Below are 25,293 nucleotides of genomic sequence, written 5' to 3'. Positions count from 1 at the left end.
TGCGCAATTGCTGGGAGGTTGGCCTGTTGAACACATCTATGTAGTTTCAGAGCTGAGCAGGATGCTGGGAAACTGAGGGCTTTCTCATGAAATATGTGCAGTTTTATGGGTAAGTAGACAGCCAGCTGACTAGGTGGTTGGCTATAAAAACTATGCCATTCCTAGAGGGAGACAGGGACAAGCATTGGGAGTTTGTCTGCACATTTTCGTTAATCAACAGAGTTGTAAGGTTTGCACAATATTTGAGGGGAGTGAGTCCCGGGGTCACTGCATAGTCAAACTCTCTGGTTGACCAATAGGAGGGTTCGTTGATCAGGTTACAAACAACACAGATTGAAATGGCTTGTTGGACACATCTACGTTGTTCTGGGTGACAGTCGATCGAGTTGATTACAGGGTGGAGGTTCGGTTGTTCGAAGGTGTTCCGGTCATCAGAACTTCAGAAAAATGACAAAGTGTGTGAGCAAGTGAATTTGTGCATACACGAACTTGCAAACACACATTCACATGACTTGACGACAAGATGCCTCAAACCATCAAGACAACATATGCTCAACATGACTAACCAACGGTGCGAGCAACAAGCGCGATGCTTGCGATAGATTTTTGAATGACCACGATCATGATTGAGCGATAGTGCATACAACTTCATGTGTGAGTGTGACAGATGTTTACATAGCGAATAGAACATGTACACACAAAGCGAGGACCTTGTGCTTGACCAGAACATGGTTGCAAGCACGACATTTTGACCTACTTGCAAAACGTTGCCCATTCAACAGTCAAGCAAGGAGGGTGCAAAGACTCCACACTAGCCCAGAGGGTGAGCTTGAGTGCTTGCAAACATCAAGTAAAAATCCAAGGGAGGCTCCGAAATTGGATGCAGCCAGGATTTTGGAGGGTGTTGCAGCCTGAACAATGAGATTGTATATAGAAAAGTTTCTTTGATTGAGCTTCATGTTTTTCCTTGAACCTTTGATTCATTTATGCCTTTAGTAGGTCATATTTTAAGAGGTCATTCAAGCCCAAATAGAATTCAACTGAAAATCCATCTGGCCCTGAGATTTTGGAATTTTTGCATATATTTCAATGATTTTTTCATATATTTCGAAGCTTCTAGAATCTTAGAGTCTGTTACTTCCTCCGTCAAAAATTTATTCATTTCTTCATTGATAGCGGGGGGAAGGGAGACCACCTACAAAATGTCTTGTATAGCGCATCTAAGAGATGCATGACAGAGAAATTGAAAAGTAGCAAGAACATGCCTCTACTTTCTCCTTGAACGAATGCAAAGGGGCTTTGTCTTTGGATTTAATCTCCCAAATTGTGTTCCTTTACTTCCTATAATTTGCAAATTGGTGAAATTTTTTATATTGTTATCTTTGGATTCAAGCCAAATAGTCAAATTTTGAGGCGTCATAACTCTTCTTCCAACAACAAAAGAAAATGTCTTCTTTCTTTGAGGGAGCACATCTCCTAAAGGGACATCAAAGAGACTAGTCCTGATTCAAATGATTGTGTATCTCAGAGAGCTTCTTTTCCACCTCCAATAGCTCCTTGTCTAAATTTTCTTAGTGTGCCTTGGCCCATGTGCGAGAAATATGCTTGATAGTTTGGAGAGTTTCCATGAATTAGGCCATATAAATTGAATCTTCCTAGGTAGCTAGGTGCCTCCACAAAGAATGAATAAGAGAAGAATAATCCTCCTCTTATAGCTAGGAGTAGTTGAAACAAATGAAATAGGAGTTAAAGTTACCCTTAGGACATAGAGGAGAATGGGACTATGGTTAGAAATACACTCCATTTTAATAGAATATTTAAAAGCACAACTAGAATTCCATAGGCCTTCCAAAATGAGGAATTGATCAATCCTTTTTGAAGCTTCACTGTGATCTGTACAATATTTACTCCAATTTGGAAAAAGCTTGATTGGTTATATGTTAATTAGACTGAGATTAGTAATGATATCCTAAAGAAAGCACTCTTTGGATTCAGATGTAGATTTGAACCTCATACTTCCTGCAATGAAGTAGTGTAGTTTAGGTCACTTCCCAAAATTATGTAAAAATGTGCCTATAACTAATTCCTCCCAAAATATGATAGAATAAATTATATTCATATTTAATTATATAATTATATAATTATACGATTATGCTATTTTAATCTAAAGTTCAAATTTAAAAATAAATTAAATATTTAAAACTTTATAAACTATACCAATTAAATTATCTAGTTAAAATAGTCTCTTATCTCACATGAGAAAAAGTTTTATATATTAATTTAACATCTTGACTTTAAAATTAAAATTAAAATTAATATATCTATCTATATATATATATATATATATTTAATCTTCACGTTTAAAATTAAAATTAAGAATTCATTTTCAAATTCTCTTAATTTATCAACTAGATCTATTCATCTAGTTAAAAACCTTCCAACAGAAGTATTTGGTTAACATAGCTCGAAACTTGAAAATAATTAATACTTATTCTATTTATAGTTTAGGTTATGACCTTTTTGCTTTTTGGTCCATGCGAAAACAGATAAAGTGCAGATCATATTTTTTTTCCTCGTGAAAGAAAAAAATCATTTAAATATAGCTGAAAACAATAATTAATAAAGGTAAACCAATTAAAATTAATATTGAAACCATAAAAATTTAAAAGTTGTAATTTAATAAGAATGGTATTGATGTTAGCAAACAAGTAAATTTCACAGGTGGGTTAAAAGTTTGTACCATAGAAATAAATATTTATACTATGCTTCTAATATTTATAATATAGAAATAAATATTAGAAACTAAATACATGTGGCAAGTTCATTACTGTTAGAAAATCGATGCCAAGTACTACAGGTTGTACAGCACTTTCCCGAGGACAAAAACTGTTTCAATTTAACTATATTTGGAAGGCTGACGTGAAAACGAATGTGACTTTGAAGGAGATATTGCAGACTGTTGTGCAACAATTCACTTATATATACCTCACTCAACATCATCCACCAAGGCCAGGCTCACTGCATCGGTAGCTCTATCTCGAAATTGAGTTACACAATAACTGTGAGTCACATTTTAGCTGCAGAGGATGGAAAGGAAAAATATGATGGCCATGGCCATCAATTTGATCATCGAGATGGTAATGATCTGGTACTGTTCCGAACAATTCAAATTGGTAACCGCAGGCAATGACAGAGAATGGACGCGGGCTCACGCAACATTCTATGGAGAGGTTCATGGAACTTCCACTGATATGGGTAAATTATTTATTTTTAGTGTAATCTCCAAACATTCAATTAATTTGACTGAAATTGCAATGGGTTGTTTGTTATTTCTGGAATCTGATGGGTTGTTGTTTTGGATCTGGCGGTGTTTGGGACCAATGGCATGGCAGGAGGAGCGTGCGGTTATGAGAATATGTACGAAGGTGGATATGGCGTAAGTAACACTGCACTGAGCGGTGCCCTGTTTGGACAAGGAGAGGCCTGTGGGTCTTGCTATGAATTGTTGTGCGATGCTAAATCGGTCCCACAGTGGTGCCTCCCAGATAGGAAAAGGATTAAGGTGACTGCTACCAACTTGTGTCCGCCCTATGGAGCTGGATGGTGCAATCAGCCTAACCATCACTTCGACCTGTCGATGCCTGCGTACCTCACCATTGCCCGCTACAAAGCAGGAATTGTGCCTGTTTTTTACAGAAGGGTGCCATGCCTAAGGGAGGGAGGGTTGAGGTTTTCCATGAAAGGGAATGCCTATTTCAATGTGGTGGTCATAAGCAACGTCGGCGGGAGTGGGGACGTGAAGGGCGTGTGGGTAAATGCAGATGGGTTCGGAGCTGATAACTGGCAGGCGTTGCACAGAAACTGGGGGGCCAATTGGCTATACACCATCGGCAACCTGCGAGGGAAGGCGTTATCCTTCCGAGTGACTATAGGTGATGGGCAGACTCTCACCACCTATAATGTGATACCTCCCAACTGGCAATTCGGCCAAACCTTCTTCTCTAGCCTACAGTTCAAGTAATCAGCTATTGATATGGCCAGAATAAGTAGGTCTCAGTCGAGTATTCCTGTCCTTTTATTGTTGTTTGGTTAGATGCAGAATAATCAGCAATTCATTGCACAAAATAAGTAGGTCTCAGTCGATGATTCTTGTCGTTAAAACTTTTCTTAGCTTTACCATTGTGGCAGTACCGTCTTATTTGTTTCTGCTGCTACCGTGTTATAATAATAAGGATCGTTAGATATTTGGCTTTCACAATATTTGATGAGTGCAGTGGTAACCAGTTTTCAGATTTGAATTTTTGCTCATGATTCATAGTATTTAATTATTAAAACTAACTTATCCAACTTTGTTACTGATAATATAATTATAATATTAATATAAATTTAAAGATCTGTTTAATTTTTAACAAATAATTTTTATTTTCAGATTCTATTTAAAATAGTTTAAGGGGTTTTGCGGGCTCGTTATTAATCACGTCTAGATGTGAATTCACTATTCAATTCCATGCTTTAATATACCCGTGATATAGCTTTACATTATAGACTTTATATATATATAGATAATATATTAATAAAAAAATTGTTTTAATTATATTAATGGATCAACCTGGGTTTATATTAACTGACTAATTAATTTGAAGCTATTTTAAAAGAATTTCCATGTATAAAGATTTTTTTAAGTAAATTCTTTTTTGTGAGAGATTTTTTGGCGAAAATCACATGGAATACCATTTGTCGACACTTTTCGAACCAACTAGTGTGGTTCATCGACAAGTTGAAGAAACAGTTCAAGCTTAACAAGTTAAATAGTCTGAGCAGAGCCTCCAACGGCTAACTACAGTTCCAGCTTAACAAGTTAAATAGTCTGAGCAGAGCCTCCAACGGCTAACTTGACCAACAGCTAGTTTGACTCTAGGACCGGGGTCAAAATTATTTTATTAATTTAATTAGTAATATTTAGGACCAATCCCTTAAAAATATATAAAATATTTTTAATGGGTATTTAGTTCAAAAAATATTATTAAAAATTATAAGTTAAATAGTATTTAAAAGGAAATTTAGTTAAATAAAAGACCTTATAATATATGAATAAATTAAATGCCTAAATTCCTTTTATTCTAAATAAATGGAAGTATAAAATATATTTAAATTAATTTTTAATAAATTTAAATTTAAAATATATTCAAGTTAATAATAAATATTTTGATTAAAAATATATAATTATATTTTATAATGAGGTATAATTGAACCTATTTAATTAAAAAAATTAATATTTTTATTTTAAAAAGTTTAAAAAACAAAATCATAAAAAAAAACTATGGAATTAAAAAACTTACTTTAATAAAAATAAATGGATAAAAATATAACTAAGACATTTCATGTATTATAATTTTATGATGATGATGATGATGATGGTTAACGTGCGCTGAGACCAAATAATGATCTATCGGACCTAAAAAGACAAATTATTTATTTTGATTTAAGATTTTATTCCTATGCTCAAAAAGCTTGGAGAGAAGCCTCCCGAGTTCACTATAATTTTGGCATTGTAAAAGGCTAGGAAGGTCAGTATTGTAACAAAGATTGTGAAATTGAGATCTAATGTGGTTGTATGCAGGGCACTCTAAGAGGAAGTGGTTTTCATCCTCGATGCTCCTATTCTCACAAATATGGCAGATCCTTTCCATCCATTTCACTATGGAGCTCATGAGAATTCGTTCTAATCTTTGCTATATTAATTTTCTTTTTTGAGCTAGTTAGAATAGAGAGATACTTTTGATCTTCAAGGGTGGGGTTGATGACCTTCTTATAATAACTTAATTTTCTTTTAGAGGCTAAATCTTTCTCACACCACAATTTTTCTTTGAACTTAGAAGTAACAATATCTTTAATGTTATTTATGTTTTGCAAAATATCATTCTCATCGATCTCCCAATAGTTTAACCAGGCCCTTGTGTCCTTATGCCATCCTCGGTTAAGCCTTAGGTGATTTTGGCTGGAATTTAAAGCTAGCTTAGGAAGTCTATGATTGTCTATGTTATTGAGCTTGTGCTTGTACATCAGAAACCTGAGCATAGCTAGGCTCTCAATAGAAGAAAGACCTGCTTCTATAAGGAGAATAGGATAGGGTGTATTACTTTTAATTTTCAGGTTATAAGTTATAAAACGCTTCTGGATTTGCTCAATCTTCTTCCATGATTCTCTGGAGATGCTGCAGCCCCAAACTTCACAGCCATATAAGATAACAGGAGTGACTAAAGTTTCAAAGAGGAACTTCTTTTTATCCCACATTACGAGGTTTGTTGTTTTACAATTATTTTCAAGACCAAAATAAGCTTTCCATCCCCCATTGATCATTTTCTCAATGCTATGGTTCCAGTTGAGCTTGTGATGGATATCAATTCCTAGGTACTTGTAAGAATACACTTCCTCCAAGTTATTATATTTATATTTTGCAAATAATTTTTCTTCTATTATATATATATAATAAAATATAAAATATAAATAATTTAGATTATGTTTTTTTAAATAAAAAAAAAATTTAAATTCATAAATAAATTAGATATTATTTTGGGATTCAAGTGCGTTAGTAACTTATTTATCTATGATTATTTCCATTCATTTCATGAGTTACGACTACTTCTCATGGAAATGATTATAGATGAATGGCTTTAAGTAAGTCATTCATCTATGACCATTTCTATTCATCTCATGAGAAATAGCCAATTAAGACTACCTTCCATGGAAATGATCATAAATAAATGACAATTGAATCCCAAAATAATATCTAATATAATACACTACAGAAACCTCAATACTTAATTTATAAATAAATTTTAATAAACCAATCCTATTAACTTAAAAACATAACACATAACTACCCAAAACACAATAATATAAAAAACGTATTTACAAGTATATTAATAAATTTCAAAATTAACCCAGAGCAATAACCGAAATAACTTTGTTAAATGTTACAAACAATTTAATAAATTAAAAACACTAACGCAAAACTATAATCAAAATTGAACCGTTAAATCTTGAATGGTTATCACTCCATACAGATCCTTCTAATATAAAATCACCCCCGTCTTTCTCTCAAACGTAAGAACTTCGCCCCCTCGAGAGCATATATCAACTTATTATTGAATGTTACAAAATGTCACCATCGCATTGCAAGTAAATATAATATATTCACTGTATAAGCACCCTACAATGAGAATATGCATGAATATGAATTTCAAATAATCGTGAAATATTATATCATTATTTTGCTTCCACTACCAGACTGAGGCATGTAAAGAATTGTAAAAAAAAATTATAAGTGGTCCTCTCTCTTTTTTTCGTAAGAGGTGAAATTCCAACTGTAATGGATAAGTACTAAGAAGAAAATAATAAATCTTATATATAGAAGATTTATTTTAAGTATTGGTTTACTTTTAACAAGTATTTTCTCTTATTTTTTAAATAATATGAACTCCAAAAATAACATAAATTCAAAATAAATGTGATTTTGCAAAATATAAAATAAAAAAATAAATCTTCAAACATGTATGTTACAATCAAATAAGTTTTTAAAGTTTCAATTACACAAAATTCTAATAATACATAATTAGATAGACTCATGGTTACAACACTAACCTTAAACAGTTCTCAGTTGGAGGAATTAACTATAGTATCTTAATGTGACAAGTTCAAATTTGTAAATAATCTTTTTTGCTTGATAGGAAGAATTTGGAAAAGATTAAAAGAAATAATTGTATCTATATATTTTTTTTTGTAAGTTTGAGCATAGAGAAAAAATATAATGGAAAGACAAATATAAAAGAAACATAGAGGAATGTTGCACAGAGAAAGTTGAGAAAAATGATTTTTTTTTTGGGAAATATAAAGCATTTCACAAAAAACCAAAAAAAAATTCTTTCTATAATGTGATTTTCTTTCTTTATAACATTTTTTTTCATTTTTTCAATTACTTAACTCTTAAAACGCCTCAAGGTTAGTTCAACCAGTAAGTTTTTATAGCTAAATCCATGATGCTCTGGGGGTTAGGATTTGTTAATAAGATGATAAAATGTGATCCCCTTGGGTTAGGTGAGATTTTCTAATAAGATGAGAGGATGTGATCCTTAGGTTGGAGTGGATCAAGTAGGGTAGATCTACCTGATGTGATGCCTGATCTGATACATTAAAGACAAATGTTTTTTTCCTCTTTGTATTATAAAGTTAGGAAACTCATCCTCTAAGTTGATCAAACTTTAGATATTCCATATTTTCTTTCTTATAAAATCATTTTTGAAAATAATTTGGCAATAAGCCCAATTTTTTTTAATTGATGAGATGATATCTATGAGTATATCCATAGAAATTATTTCTTAACAATTTCTTATGCTTCTATCTTTTCAACCAGCTGCTTTTTTCCCAAATTAAATATTAAGAAATCAAGGTATGGCATTTGAAAATTTGTGACTTAACAATCATTGATCCTATCAATGTGAATCTTATTTTTTATTTATAAATATAATTTCATGATAATATACTTCAATATATTTATTAAGCATAAAGGGACAAAATTTTTTGGTTTTTTTTAAGAGTGTGAACATGTCCTTTGACTACTAACTCATCATTCTGTTATTAGTGTTAAATCAATTCTTTCCGAAAGCCATCCCATGATATGTTTAGTTGGCTTCCATGTGTCATGGGTAGATATCACAAAGAACTCTTAAATAATTCAAAGAATAACAATAAAATAATGGTGATATGAGATGGGGGTTTGAAAAAATATTTTATCTTTGAAAAAAGTGAAAATAAATAAAGGTGAAATTATTAAATAATAAGTATGATATTTTCGTATGACCAATTGCCATGTCTTATTGGTAAATATCCTAAACGAATTTAAATGAAAAATCATAAAATAATAATAATAAAATAATGAAAAGATGAGATGGGAGAGTTTGAAAATAAATAAGTAAAAGTAAATAAAATATGTTACACCAGCAGAGGGAAAGGTGTGTGGTGGATGTAAAAAATAGATTAAGTGATATGACATATGTGTGGAAAATACAAAGAAACTATTAAGATGTTAAATATGAAAGGAAATCTAAATAATATAAAAACATTTTCAAGTGTAGAAAATGCAATTGTATAGAAATTGAAATAGTTTTTTCAAAAATGTAAAAAAATAAGAAATTTGAAAAAATTAATTGGAAATAAAAATGGACGATCATAGAAATGGGTAAAATAAAAAGAGAGAAAATTTGAAAATAGAAAAATGATAAGTATGGAAGTATAGAAAATTCTATAATAATAAGGATTAGAAAAAGATAATGGAAAATTGACTATAGTTTATGGTAAATCGAAAGAGGAAAAATAATAAATGGTAAATGTAAAAGGTAATTGGTAAGATAATAAAAAAGGAGAAAGGATATAATGGATAAATTTAGGAAAGGTAGAATGAAAAATAGAAATATTTGAGGTGACAACTTTAATTTTTCATTTTATAAAGTGTTGGATGTAGGTAAGACAAAGGAATATCAAATGAAATTAGGAAAACATGTAATTTCTTTCCTTTTAGTAACCCTTTAATGTTTTGAATGAGAGACCATCATGGTTAGATTTATGTAAGGAAGAATTACAACTTATAATTGATTTTAAACTTTTAAACTTTTTGTGTTTTTATAAGGGTTATTAAACACATTCAAAAGAGTAAAAAATGTCTTTCAGTTTGATCAAGAAATGATTATTATCATCTAGTTCCAATTATTAGACAGTGATCCCCTAAGGATAATTAGAAACCCAATAATAAACTAGTTTCCTTCTTCATTGTATATGGAATCATTCCAAACCATTATCTTTATTTCAGCAAATGCTTATTAGGAAAGCTTGACTAAAATCATAAAATTGTATACTAGATCTTCCTTCCCTAACATGGAGAGAACACTAGCTCTCAAGTATACATAGACTTCCACTAGAGCCATGTACATAAAAGTATTATATTCAATTTATTAAAAAATTTTATAAACACTTTTGGATTGATAAATTACAATTCTTCCAATTTAAAGTTGTAAAAAAAAATAATGTTAAAAATCCATAGAGAATTAGAGATTTGATTCTTATTGTTTATCAAAAATCTTGTTGTTTTTTAAAAGAAAACATATCATTCATTTTATCTTTTTATTAGATGCCGCTTTATTATTTATGCCTAGAATTTCATTACATTACTTGTTTTAATCCAATCAGTTTTGTTCATGTAGGTTTACCTTCTTGTGGATTTGTACAAACTGGCTATGGAAATTGAGGAACTCTTATAAATATTTTTACCACGATGATATTGAATGAAGACTTCATGTGAATTTAGTGGATGTTCATTTAAACCATCTTTAAACTCATTTTCAACATTTCTTCGAGATTGAACTTCTGAGAGATTACAATCCGTCCCATAGAGCATGTGGTTGATGATATTCCATGTGGTTGATGATATTCTTTAATTCAAACATTTTAATCTTTAAGTAATAAATGAACATAATTAATGTAATATATAAAAAATTTCATATTTTTTTATTATATATTTTTTTTAATCTTTTGTTCGTATTTTTTGGAAATTATAAGAGTAACACTTTCATGGAGCCAAGACGTTCATTTTACAACATAGCATGAGAGATGTGTAAGTACGTTGGTCTTTAACATTGAATTGACATATATCTTTTTAAAATTAAAAAAAATATTTAAATAAGAAAAATTAATAATCTCATTATATGGATATAATAAAAAAATAAAAATACATATACATATTTAGTTTGTTTAATTAAACATATAATAAAACATTAATAATCTCACTGTAGTATTTATACTAAAGAAAAATAGTAAAAATATTTCACTCACAGTGTCAATTATAAATAAAATATATAAATGTCTATATGATGATGATGATGATGATGGTTAACGTCCACTGAGACCAAATTGGTCTATCGGACCTATAATTTCTTAATTTCTAATTGTCTGACTCCTTGTCTTTCTTGGCGAGATTAGTGATGTAGCTTAAAATAACATCACTGTTACACACTTCAATGAAAAACTATTAATTATAAATAAAAATTTAAATATGCATGTAAAATAACATAATTATCACATACCTCAACAAAAATAATGCACAATTTTATTTTTTTTTAAATAACAGACTCGACTGTTAAGATCTGTTCACAAGTTTTACTAGAGTTGTTAGTCATTTTATCATGGTTATGATTTCTTTTATTGTAAGGTCTTCTATGATTGGTTTTGTAACATCCCTTGTGAAAAGTTAATGTTAGTAAATAGTGAAAGTAATTATTGAACAAAGACTTTATTTGGAAAATATGTATAATCCTGTTATTAATTTTATGTTAATGAAAGACAATTGTGTTGGTACTATTTGAACTGAGTTATGATTAATCATGGTTAGTAACTGAGGAATCAGTTACATTGGAACCCTAACTACCTTGAGGTAGTTGAGACCCCAGAGGAAAAAGGGGGAAAATGCCAAGTCTGGTTAGGATCAGATGGCAGAGAAGAAAGAAAATATTCATGCTATGTCTGGTTAGGATCAGATGGCATAAGAGGAAAAGAATTTTCCTGTGTACGCTATGTCTGGTTAGGATCAGATAGCGTTTACTGGCGAGACCAGTGTAATTGCGGTCGAGTAGGACCTGCAAGTGCTTGGGGGTGGAAGGACAAAGAAGAATTCTTCCTACGGACGGGTGGATTGACAAGCAATACAAGTAGGTTTGTATAGGAACAGGTATGGCCTACTATGTGTACATTTATTTATTGAGTTATCTCTGGTGTGGTCTTATGCTAAAAGATACACTATTCTGTGCTAGAAAGATTGGTACTGTGTAACCGCTTGACTGTCATTCATAGCTGAAAATAAGAAAGAACAATAGCTGTTGCATTTTAGATAGAGACCGAGACATTGCAATCTGAATAAATGAATATTAAACCCTTGCATATCTCATTTAGACAAACAACAGTAGAGGAGTTGAATAAATAAGTTTTGTTATTACAGAGACAACAAGAAATATGAACAGAGGTGAAACTGTAATAAAACCCTATTTAGATTTACATGCCGCGGAAAAGAAGCAGAATACTTTATTTCATACAAAATCGAAAAGAACAAAATAGACACTATGTGCAAGAAAATGTATTATGCTTATAACATTGTGACATTTAGTATATAGGACGGGACTGGTAAGTCTCGCAAAACCGGTATACATATACCCGATAGATATTACCTTATTCAACAGACAAAAGAGTGTATACACACATTAAACCCCAAGGGCTCGCATGAACCTCCGAGTCGGAGCACTAGAACACTATGACAATATTCACATGCGCAGCTTAACAACAACAGATTATACGCATTCAGAATTTATATGTATAACTTTAAAGAAATAGGTATGCCAATGACTGTATGTTAACCGCGGTTACAAACAGTCTCGGCTAGAGCCTGCTAAGTAAAACCCTCGCTCAGAAGAAGTTAAATGAGCTGGGTTGAAGCCTATTTGAGACGGCCGGAGCGCCATAGTCGAATCTTAGCAAATAAATTTGGGTATCGAATCGTATACCAGGAAAACTAGTTTATAACAAAGCTTAAACCAAATCATGGACCTGTAACTCATAGACGGACTCAATATTGATAAAAAGGAACAATGCTTCTATGTTGAGAACAGGTAATACCGAAGCTTAATCAAATCAAATACTTGCAATATACAAACGAGCTCGAAATGAACATAATCCCAATGGACAACTTAATAAAAGTCAACACTGTATTTGAATAACAGTATGCCGTGAGTCGGCAACCAAATAAATGATAACTGTGCAAATATACAATTACTCAGTGAACAAAGCCTAGACGGAGGCCGTCATAACAAGAGTCTTTAAACAGAGCCTAAATACCAAGACTAAGACACAATAATCCAATAGACGAAGGATTGAACCATACAGGTTCGTTATATGAAAACCTTGGTCGTATAGTGGAGGGAGAAATTCGAAAGCAAGGAACTCGGCATCCCTGTTCAGCAGAACAGAGGATTAGCCACTGTTCCGAGATGAGAAGACCGAAAATAAACTCTAAGAATGAGGTTGTGCTCATACCTGTGGCAGGATGGACGAGGTCGGGGAGTCGGAGCCTCTTCCAAACGCTGTCTGGACGCCAAAGGCCTTCCCTGCAAAAATCATGGAGACCGATGACTGAGAAAACATATTAACCGAAATAAAATCAAAAGCATTTAAATGTAAAAGCTAAACTGTTCTTCGAAGCTCGACTTAACCTGAGCAGTGGGTTGTAGAGGTTCCCTATGCCTTGGTGGAAGGTGGAACCCTGGTGCGGTGAGTATCTGTAAGTCCTCGGCCGAGCACAGAAGAGCCGAAGACTGCAGCAGCCAAGCACTCGACCCCGAATGAAAATAATAACCAACCAATGCAAAATGAACCTTAAATATCCCTTGCGAGACCTTGCCTCGTGGCATAGCCTCGGCCTTTGATCTGGGTAAGATTGCCTCCGTCGTTCGATCATGGAGAAGGATCCGGAAGGGTTTGGGCGCGCGATTGGTAAGACCAAGGAGCCAACCTCGTAACACTTGTTCACGCCACCGCACATGACAGAACATTGTGAGCCGTGGATCATGCCAGGTGGATGAATCACAGTAAGCCAGTGCTGTAAAGGATAGTACCTTACCTGTACGCATATATCTCAAAGAGCAAGTTAACCAGTCTCGAGTTGATCACCTATCAGATCGCAATTATGGTGGAGCCAGCCTTGGTAAACGAGACCTGTCATGGCGGTAAACCCCATGACCGCCACAACAATGAAACCCATATTTATATATAAGAAAACCTTTGATATCTAGCTAGGAAGTCGAATGCTTATTTGTACATGTAATCGAGTACAGCTAATATTGTAAATCAAATGAGTAATGACTGTGATGATCATGAAGTGCGTGTTATGCAATAGTATATGAGTGTGTCAAGACAACAGGTTTTATGTACATGCTGTAACTTTATTACATAAGTATATGGTCAAACTCTAGAATGATCACATTATGCGTGGATTATACATTGATATAATATGGTCTAGGAAATGAATATTTGCCCATGTCAAAAAAAAATTTTATGCATGTATTAGAGCGTGACAATATGGTATCAGAGCCCAAGGTTTACAACTCTGTGACCTTTGGGAAAAATTTTAAAATTACAGTAACATGAATATAAATAGTATCATGATAAAAGCTCAGAAGTACGCCAAAGATAAATTAAATCTGTTTAATAAGTTATTCTGGAACAGGTAGTAGCAGAATGAGAAGAGCAAACAGTGCTCCTTATGGAAATCTGGAACCACCAGATAACATGGAACAACCTCAGGGAAATCTTGAGCTTTGGGTACAACTGGGAGCAGCAGGCCGCAATACTGACTCGACGCTATTGAGGACATTGCAGGAGTTAAAGGACGAAATGGCCCGACTGCGTGAGGATAACGCAAGATTGAATGTTGAACAGGAGAGGATCCTGAAAAGCTTATCTGATAAGCAACATCAACAGCAGTCACATCCGAGACCTGAACAGCCAAGAATAACAGATGAACAGAGCTATCATACTGAACCAGAAGAAACAGAGGACAGGGCAGAGACGCGAGGAGAGAAGTCTGTCAATGCTTCTGAAATTCAAACCCCAAAAAGACCCCGGATGGAACTACAAGGGGAGTTTCGGAAAATTAAACCACCTCATTTCGACGGGGAATCAGAGGAAGCTGCAGAGGCATGGCTAATTAATATGAATAAGTATTTTCAAGTGTATGAATATGATCATCATCTTAACGCAAGGCTGGCTATATTCCAGCTGTAGGCCAAAGCCACGCTATGGTGGGAGGAGGTCAAAATGGTGCGGGGAGTGAGTGAACAAGATGTGACATGGGAAATGTTTCAAAGATATTTCAAGGAGAAGTATTTGACAGAACGCTTTTATGATGAAAAAGCGCGAGAATTTCACGATCTGCGGCTTGGACAGCAGACCATTGATGAGTTCGTAACTAAGTTCACATCCCTGCTTCGTTACGTACCCTATATTCGTGAAGAGAAGGCTAAGGTACAAAGATTCGTTAGTAGTCTACCTCTGACAATGCGAGAAAGGATAGAGTTCGATAATCCAAAAACCATGGATGAAGCTATTCGAAAAGCAAGACTGTGTTATCAGCAGAACAAATCCAAAGGAGAAATTTCTGGAAAGCGTTGGACAGATAAGCGGGGCAGTAAAATGCCTACGGGTAGCAAGGGAGCGCGCAGCAGTTTTCAGAAAGGATTTTCGAAGGGAGCCAATACTAAAAATTCAGCTAAAACTCAGAGCAGATTCAAGCCTCCTGCAGAATCCAAATACAGTGAACAGCAAGTTAGACTGGACAATGAAGGCTCAGCTCGGCCACCTGTTCAGTGTTGGGGTTGTGGCGGACCCCATTATATTAGAAACTGCCCTCATCGGAAGGACAGCGATCAGCTGTCCCAGATCTATGAAGCTTCAACAGTAGGGGATGTGGCTCGATCTATGCCCAGAATAAATGCAGCACTGGAGGATCGACAAGCTGATTACCAGCCAACAATGATAGAGTTTGAAGGTAAGATCTTTGATCGAACTGTTTCTATTTTAGTAGATCCAGGAGCTACTTTAAGCTATATAAGTCCCAAAGTTGTGGAAAGCTGTGGTTTGCAGACCACTAAGTTTAAAAGCCCTTGGCTAGTACAGCTGGCCACTAGGACCAAAAGACGAGTACTAACTAAAGTCAGCAACTGTCCATTAAGGTTAGATGGCCAAACAATAACAACTGAATTAAATGTACTCCCTCTTGGTTCCTATGACGTGCTGATAGGAATGGACTGGTTGGAACGACGGTGGTCTGTAATTAATTGTAAAACAAAAACAGTCTCTTACCGAGACGAGCTGGGTGTGGGAAAAGAGATTCAAGGCATCCAGAAACCAGTGCAGATTCGGCCAATCACAGCCTCACAGCTGGTTAAGTGTATCCAGAATAAGTGCCAGATTTATGCAGTACAAGTGGGGTTTGCAGATTCTGTGGATAAGGTTGCAACTGTTAAAGATATACCAATAGTGCAAGATTTTGCAGATGTATTTCCTGAAGAAATTCCAGGGCTGCCACCCAAAAGGGATTTGGACTTCACCATTGAGCTGATACCCGGAGCAGCCCCAGTGTCCCAAGCACCCTATCGGATGAGTGTGCCGGAGTTAACTGAGTTAAAAATGCAACTGCAAGAGTTGCTGGAAAAGAAGTACATCCGCCCCAGTGTCTCTCCTTGGGGAGCTCCTGTGCTATTTGTGAGGAAAAAGGATGGGACTCTGCGAATGTGCATAGACTATAGACAGCTGAATAAACTGACAGTTAAAAACAAATATCCACTACCCCGCATTGATGAGCTATTTGATCAGGTGAAGGGGGCGACCATCTTCTCAAAGATCGATTTGAGATCAGGTTACCATCAAATCAGAATTAAAGATGAGGACATAGCCAAGACAACTTTTCGTACTCGTTACGGACATTACGAGTTTGTGGTACTGCCTTTTGGATTAACTAATGCACCTGCAACATTCATGTGTTTGATGAATAGTGTATTTCATCAATACTTAGACAAATTTGTATTGATCTTCATTGATGATATACTTATTTACTCCCGGAATAAGAAAGAGCATGAGGAACATTTAAGGATAGTGTTACAGACTTTACGGGAGCATCAGTTATATGGAAAATTCAGCAAATGTGATTTTTATAAAGAACAGATCCAGTATTTGGGTCACATTATTACAAAGGAAGGTATAACTGTAGATCCCGAAAAGATTAAAACTATAATGGAATGGCCTACACCCAAGGATGTAGTAGATATTCGATCTTTCATGGGGCTGGCTGGATATTACCGGCGGTTTGTAGAAGGTTTTTCTAAAGTTGCCTATCCCATTACCTCCTTGCAAAAGAAGGGAAAAGTGTTTAAATGGACAGCAGACTGTCAGCGGAGCTTCGAACAGCTCAAGCATTTACTTACCACAGCACCTGTGTTGTGTGTGGCAGATCCCGAAAAGGAGTATGTAGTTTGTACAGATGCCAGTAAGGAGGGCGTGGGTGGAGTGCTAATGCAGGAAGGTAAAGTGATTGCCTATGAATCCAGGAAGTTGAAAGAGCATGAGCAGAAATATTCTGCCTATGATCTGGAATTAACCGCTGTGATCCATGCTTTGAAGATGTGGCGCCATTATTTAGTAGGGAGGAAATTTTTGCTAATGACGGATCACCACAGTTTGACTAGTTACTTTAGTCAACCCACTCTAAACGCAAGACAAGCAAGATGGGTGGACTTTTTGGGAAATTTCGATTTCGAAATTAAACACCTAAAGGGAAAGGAGAACAGAGTGGCTGATGCACTAAGCCGAAAAGTGCATTGCATTTATGAGATCGGTATCAGTCAAGGATGGTCCACTCTTGACAAAGAGATTGAGGAGGCTGCGGCGCAAGATCAAATTTATTTGCAAAAGAAGCATTTAGTGCAGAATTTAGATACCCGTTCCATACAACAAGGTTACACCTTGAATACAGCCAGCATTTTGTGCTATCAGAAGAAGATTTATATACCCAATCAGAGCAGTATTAAGGAAAAGATTCTGGATGAAAATCATAGAAGCCCTTATGCAGGACATCCTGGTTACCAGAAATTAATCACCTCACTAAGGAAGGAGTACTACTGGCCAGGCATGAAGAAGGATGTTGTGGAATACCTGGCGCGCTGTTTGGAGTGTCAACGGGTGAAGGCTGAACATCAGCATCCTGCAGGACTACTACAGCCAATACCCATACCAGAATGGAAATGGGAGACCATAACCATGGACTTTATTACCGGTTTGCCGAGATCCAAAAAGAATAATGATTCTATAATGGTGGTAGTGGATAAACTCAGCAAGTCAGCTCACTTTATACCGGTTCAATCCACTTATCGTGCAGCTCAAATCGCAAACATTTTTATGCAAAATATATTTAAACTTCATGGGCTGCCGAAAGTAATAATATCTGATCGTGATGTTAAATTTACTTCAGCTTTCTGGAGGACCTTATTTGAAGGTCTAGGAACACAATTGAGCTTCAGCACCGCATATCATCCGCAAACTGACGGACAGACTGAGCGAGTGAATCAAGTGTTGGAGGACATGCTGCGGTCTTATGTGATGCAGCAACCTACGCGATGGGAGGAGTATCTACATCTAGTGGAATTCGCCTATAACAATGGCTACCACTCATCCTTGAAGATGAGCCCATTCGAAGTACTCTACGGCCGGAAATGCCGCACACCCTCCAGTTGGGGTGGACCGGAGGACAAATTCTTGCTGGGTCCTGAGATGTTGGAAGAGATGGAGGTCATGGTGAAAAAAGTTCGAGCTAATCTAAAGATGGCACAGGACAGGCAGAAGAATTTTGCAGATCGGAAGAGAACATTTAAAGAATACCAAGTGGGTGAACATGTGTACATCAGAATTCGAGCTAGGAAAAGTACCCTCCAATGGAATGCCTGTGCCAAATTGGCACCGCGTTTTTGTGGACCATTCCAAATTCTGGCACGAGTAGGGCCGGTAGCTTACCAGCTCGCCCTACCCAGCCATATTCGGGTCCATAATGTCTTCCATGTATCAGTTTTAAAGAGATATGTGTATGACCCTAGGCATATAATAAGTTGGCAGGACATTCAGGTAAGGGAAGACTGTTATATAATGTAAACTGAAATAGAATACTAGTAAGCAGCTGATTTAATTGTTATGTGTTTCAGGTGGAACCGGAAGGAGAGTTCCTGGTCGAACCAGTGAACATATTAGATCGGAGAAGAGTCGAGCTGCGGAAAAGGGTCATCAGCCAGGTTAAAGTGCAGTGGCAGCACTTTGGGCCTGAAGAGGCCACCTGGGAAGATGAACAAATGATGAGGGATACTTATCCCAGACTGTTTTTGGATGAACAGCAACATCGGGACGATGTAGACTTTCAGGAGGGGGAGATGTAACATCCCTTGTGAAAAGTTAATGTTAGTAAATAGTGAAAGTAATTATTGAACAAAGACTTTATTTGGAAAATATGTATAATCCTGTTATTAATTTTATGTTAATGAAAGACAATTGTGTTGGTACTATTTGAACTGAGTTATGATTAATCATGGTTAGTAACTGAGGAATCAGTTACATTGGAACCCTAACTACCTTGAGGTAGTTGAGACCCCAGAGGAAAAAGGGGGAAAATGCCAAGTCTGGTTAGGATCAGATGGCAGAGAAGAAAGAAAATATTCATGCTATGTCTGGTTAGGATCAGATGGCATAAGAGGAAAAGAATTTTCCTATGTACGCTATGTCTGGTTAGGATCAGATAGCGTTTACTGGCGAGACCAGTGTAATTGCGGTCGAGTAGGACCTGCAAGTGCTTGGGGGTGGAAGGACAAAGAAGAATTCTTCCTACGGACGGGTGGATTGACAAGCAATACAAGTAGGTTTGTACAGGAACAGGTATGGCCTACTATGTGTACATTTATTTATTGAGTTATCTCTGGTGTGGTCTTATGCTAAAAGATACACTATTCTGTGCTAGAAAGATTGGTACAGTGTAACCGCTTGACTGTCATTCATAGCTGAAAATAAGAAAGAACAATAGCTGTTGCATTTTAGATAGAGACCGAGACATTGCAATCTGAATAAACGAATATTAAACCCTTGCATATCTCATTTAGACAAACAACAGTAGAGGAGTTGAATAAATAAGTTTTGTTATTACAGAGACAGCAAGAAATATGAACAGAGGTGAAACTGTAATAAAACCCTATTTAGATTTACATGCCGCGGAAAAGAAGCAGAATACTTTATTTCATACAAAATCGAAAAGAACAAAACAGACACTATGTGCAAGAAAATGTATTATGCTTATAACATTGTGACATTTAGTATATAGGACGGGACTGGTAAGTCTCGCAAAACCGGTATACATATACCCGATAGATATTACCTTATTCAACAGACAAAAGAGTGTATACACACATTAAACCCCAAGGGCTCGCAAGAACCTCCGAGTCGGAGCACTAGAACACTATGACAATATTCACATGCGCAGCTTAACAACAACAGATTATACGCATTCAGAATTTATATGTATAACTTTAAAGAAATAGGTATGCCGATGACTGTATGGTAACCGCGGTTACAAACAGTCTCGGCTAGAGCCTGCTAAGTAAAACCCTCGCTCAGAAGAAGTTAAATGAGCTGGGCTGAAGCCTATTCGAGACGGCCGGAGCGCCATAGTCGAATCTTAGCAAATAAATTTGGGTATCGAATCGTATACCAGGCAAACTAGTTTATAACAGAGCTTAAACCAAATCATGGACCTGTAACTCATAGACGGACTCAATATTGATAAAAAGGAACAATGCTTCTATGCTGAGAACAGGTAATACCGAAGCTTAATCAAATCAAATACTTGCAATATACAAACGAGCTCGAAATGAACATAATCCCAATGGACAGCTTAATAAAAGTCAACATTGTATTTGAATAACAGTATGCCGTGAGTCGGCAACCAAATAAATGATAACTGTGCAAATATACAATTACTCAGTGAACAAAGCCTAGACGGAGGCCGTCATAACAAGAGTCTTTAAACAGAGCCTGAATACCAAGACTAAGACACAATAATCCAATAGACGAAGGATTGAACCATACAGGTTCGTTATATGAAAACCTTGGTCGTATAGCGGAGGGAGAAATTCGAAAGCAAGGAACTCGGCATCCCTGTTCAGCAGAACAGAGGATTATCCACTGTTCCGAGATGAGAAGACCGAAAATAAACTCTAAGAATGAGGTTGTGCTCATACCTGTGGCAGGATGAACGAGGTCGGGGAGTCGGAGCCTCTTCCAAATGCTGTCTGGACGCCAAAGACCTTCCCTGCAAAAATCATGGAGACCGATGACTGAGAAAACATATTAACTGAAATAAAATCAAAAGCATTTAAATGTAAAAGCTAAACTGTTCTTCGAAGCTCGACTTAACCTGAGCAGTGGGTTGTAGAGGTTCCCTATGCCTTGGTGGAAGGTGGAACCCTGGTGCGGTGAGTATCTGTAAGTCCTCGGCCGAGCACAGAAGAGCCGAAGACTGCAGCAGCCAAGCACTCGACCCCGAATGAAAATAATAACCAACCAATGCAAAATGAACCTTAAATATCCCTTGCAAGACCTTGCCTCGTGGCATAGTCTCGGCCTTTGATCTGGGTAAGACTGCCTCCGCCGTTCGATCATGGAGAAGGATCCGGAAGGGTTTGGGCGCGCGATTGGTAAGACCGAGGAGCCAGCCTCGTAACACTTGTTCACGCCACCGCACATGACAGAACATTGTGAGCCGTGGATCATGCCAGGTGGATGAATCACAGTAAGCCAGTGCTGTAAAGGATAGTACCTTACCTGTACGCATATATCTCAAAGAGCAAGTTAACCAGTCTCGAGTTGATCACCTATCAGATCGCAATTATGGTGGAGCCAGCCTTGGTAAACGAGACCTGTCGTGGCAGTAAACCCCATGACCGCCACAACAATAAAACCCATATTTATATATAAGAAAACCTTTGATATCTAGCTAGGAAGTCGAATGCTTATTTGTACATGTAATCGAGTACAGCTAATATTGTAAATCAAATGAGTAATGACTGTGATGATCATGAAGTGCGTGTTATGCAATAGTATATGAGTGTGTCAAGACAACAGGTTTTATGTACATGCTGTAACTTTATTACATAATTATATGGTCAAACTCTAGAATGATCACATTACGCGTGGATTATACATTGATATAATATGGTCTAGGAAATGAATATTTGCCCATGTCAAAAAAAAATTTTATGCATGTATTAGAGCGTGACAGGTTTAATCTTTATTTGGCTCCATAAAATCTTAAGAATTTTTTTATTATTGATATAGTTCGCATTACACGTATTTCATACTTCGGAAATCAACCTAAATTTGGCTCCTATGTCTAACACACAATATTTACCACACCTTAGCATCGGTGGGTCTGCGCTTTTGGATGGATCCGGGTGCAATACAACTGTTTGGTTACCATCTTGGAAAAATTTCCTCATCTACAGCTCAATCTTACTCGACTTCATCGAACAGAAGGCATTGAAACCCTACCTGCTTGGGTACCTCCAACACCGCAGAGTTTTGGCATTTCCCCATCTCCACCTGTGAGCCTTCTCAGCTGCGAAATGTTGCCCAGGTGTGGTGAACATACTCTTTCTTGTCAAATTTGTTGACTCTGTGTCTATCCTTGATTATGTTATGCCTACTTGACTCATCCGCTCTGCTACAGAGTTGTTGAAGCCCCTGCTGCACTCAATTACCAAATGAGCCAACCAGAATTCAATTATCCGCTACAGGTAACTCCCTTCCGGCACAACTGTTAAATTGATTGCATAATTTTAGTTTTCCTCTAACAATTTGCATTATTTTTGTCTTAGTACTCCTTCAGTCGATTGGCTCATAAAGCTATGCCACGCTACAGCTCCGTCCGGACAACGGATAAAGTGGATAGCCTTAGCTTTGAATGAAAGCTTAAGGTTTTATTTTGAATTTTCTGAGCGTTAGGGTTATTGGATTGCTGGTGCGTTACTTCTTTATTTCAGGGTGCGATGGACTGAATTATTTCTCGAGCCTCGACTGAGTTGTTAATTTGTAAAATTTTCTGGAGAGGGTTACCCTGTTAAGAGTACCCAGTTTTACTTTTCTGTTTAATTTAATGGGTTCGGTATTTATAGTCTGCTCCACTTGGCAGAAACTATTATTTATGCATCTGGTATCTATGAATCCATTGTTTATGTATTTCCAGTTTTAAAGCTAATATATGAGCGACTGTGTTCTTTTCCATATCTACTGGTGGATATTTACGGTGAAATTAAGGGTTCCACGGAAATGTGAGATTTAGATCGTTAATTTTCCGCCCACTATTGTTTTAACACAAACCCCAGACATTGGGTTTTCGATGAACACCCTTTCCACAGGGGTTTCATCCTTTATGTTCTAATCAATGTAGTTTTCTATAGCAGTCTTCTTATTCTACTGTGCATGCAAGTATTATTGTTGATTTATTTTCGATTGTTAGAATTAATTGAGATTATTGTTGTACCTATATTTTGCTCATTCCGTGTTTACTATTCATAGTTATTTCCAGTCTTTAAAAAAAAAACAGGACTAGTTTACTCATCTTGTCGTTGCCATTTAATTATTAACTTTGTCTACCAGTCTATCACCCGGAAGTGTTGGGTTCTTAATTACCTCTTACTGTAAATACCGGATACTAAAATCTTCTTTCCTCGAGGATTGTATAAAATAGATAGACTCTTAAAATCTTTATCTGTTTCTACAACAAATAATTACACAGTGATTGAACTTAACATGTTTCCGTTTTAGAACCTCTGCTAAATCTACTTTCTGCTTTAGGGTTTGGATAAATCCATAAACCCTTATTTACTCTATGTCGAACATTCTGATAAATAATGCTTTTAATTTCTCAGACAGAAGTAGGTACTTATCTATTCTGTGCCAAACTTATTTTCTCCTTTCAGTTCGGACTTTGAATATAGTGCATTTTCTAAGTTCCTCCCAACTATGAGATCAGCTTTTTTTCAAGCCGAGTCTCCCTTTGAACCTACTTTTCACATGCAGGAAAATCATAACTCATATGCAGGAAAATCATAACTAGACTTAGCTGAGTATAGCAAGAACAATCCATCTGACTTTTTAGCATGGATCCCTATTCATTAGTACTTTCCTCTCACAGTACTCACTTTGTCCTTTTCTTTGAGAATAAATCTCCAAGGAGTAGTTAGGGGTAGATAACCGCCGGCCCTAACTACCTAACATGTGGGAAATATGTAATTGGCATCATTTCAAGACATTCACTTCCTGCGTAGCTTAATTAAAATATTTAAACATAAATAAATATATATAAAATTATTTTCTTTAGATTCCGTACTTAACTAGCCTTTGCACCACATGTTGCAAAAGAAAGGTCGTAAGGCATAAAAAAGAATAGCATAGAAGAAAGAAGTCAAAATTTTATGCAATTTTGTTTCTTTACTGGTGTTTCTTTTTTATCATAAGTAAGACTTTACATTGATTTGTGTGTCATGAAATTTCTCATATTATATTCTTCCATAATTATTGCACATGCAAGAACTCCTTTGATCACCAATATGCAAAATCCAGTGACCTCAAATTCTGTATAAACCCAAAATGGATCCATATCAAAACCAGGTACGCTTTTATTATTGCATCTCTAAGCAAAGGATAAACCCAGTTGCATATACAAACATGTAAACCTTGTGGTCTCACATCCTATATAACTCAATGATGGAAACATACCAAATCCCACTAAACTGTTGAGCATATAAACATGCAAATATGTGTGTGAAAATTCCTGGCAAGATGAATTACAGGGTGAAAAATGCCTTCAGATCAAGACCATATATAACATGAAATGAAGACAAATATTGTCTTGGAAATGTAAGGACGATCATATCAGGTGTAAAGACAAACCAACACCTTGATAATTCTCTCTCGCTACCTCATCCCACTTCAACGTTCACTCAGGACATGTTAAGTTGATCAAATAAAAAGGAAATTCTGATTAAAAAACAAAAATATCATCCAATGATCAATAAGTGTAGCTTTTTAACTTTAGAATAACATGTTGAGAGAACAACGTGTGATTAAAATAATTCTTATAAGCCATGCAAAAATAGGGAAACCAAACACTTCAGTTAAATAGCTGCATGAAACTGTTATGGCACAAGGGTTGAAGAAGCCTTGTCTACCTATGCCAAAATTTTCATGAAGATACATATAAGCAAAAACTCGCCAAAATCTAATAATGCTCAACCTACAAGAAACACAGTGGCTGCAACCATTGGATTTAGAAAAACACGGCATTCCAGTGTCAACACTGTCATTTTTTTGGCTACCTTATAGAGGCTTGTCCAAAGTAGACAAACCAATTGTTGAATCTCAAGAAATGCCCCACAACTCCCTCAGCAGAGGAGGATGAGGATTTTCAGCCACTTAGTATTGAACAACAAAGACATCTGGGAAGAAAATCTTAAAAATGGGGATGCCAAAAGTTAAAACAATCGAGGCTAGAGAGGCATCGATGGAAATAGGACAACAATCTAGACCAGGAATTATGGGCTCCTTGGCCCATTA

The 25,293-nt window shown here is 35.9% G+C and overlaps 1 protein-coding gene and 1 pseudogene across 1 annotated transcript; one reads left to right on the top strand and one right to left on the bottom strand.

Annotated features, from left to right (window-relative positions):
• The first annotated feature begins 3,385 nt into the window (after positions 1 to 3,385).
• LOC149149621 (putative expansin-A17 pseudogene) lies at positions 3,386 to 4,021 on the top strand (annotated as a pseudogene).
• Positions 4,022 to 12,913: 8,892 nt separating this feature from the next.
• On the bottom strand, positions 12,914 to 13,552 carry LOC149149620 (uncharacterized). The gene is made up of 3 exons (XM_089442536.1): positions 13,308 to 13,552; positions 13,132 to 13,202; positions 12,914 to 13,048 (listed from the first exon to the last, which is right to left on the bottom strand). The coding sequence occupies exons 1-3, from the start codon at positions 13,550 to 13,552 to the stop codon at positions 12,987 to 12,989; spliced, it is 378 nt and encodes a 125-aa protein (XP_089298662.1). The 3' UTR covers positions 12,914 to 12,986.
• Between the last annotated feature and the right edge of the window lie 11,741 nt (positions 13,553 to 25,293).

The sequence above is a fragment of the Pinus tabuliformis genome, chromosome 9 (assembly GCF_031772625.1).
Source record: "Pinus tabuliformis cultivar Carrire ecotype Pingquan chromosome 9, CPIR1, whole genome shotgun sequence".
NCBI classification, from domain to species: Eukaryota; Viridiplantae; Streptophyta; class Pinopsida; order Pinales; family Pinaceae; genus Pinus; species Pinus tabuliformis.
Note: the sequence above shows the minus strand (reverse complement) of the source record. Positions and strands in the feature narration are given on the sequence as shown.

Coding starts and splice junctions, on each gene's coding strand:
- LOC149149620 (XM_089442536.1), bottom strand. CDS start 13,552: ATGATCGAACGACGGAGGCAATCTTACCCAGATCAAAGGCCGAGGCTA. Junction 13,203..13,307: donor CTCTACAACCCACTGCTCAG/GTTAAGTCGAGC, acceptor TGATTTTTGCAG/GGAAGGCCTTTGGCGTCCAG. Junction 13,049..13,131: donor CCTCGTCCATCCTGCCACAG/GTATGAGCACAA, acceptor TCTGCTGAACAG/GGATGCCGAGTTCCTTGCTT.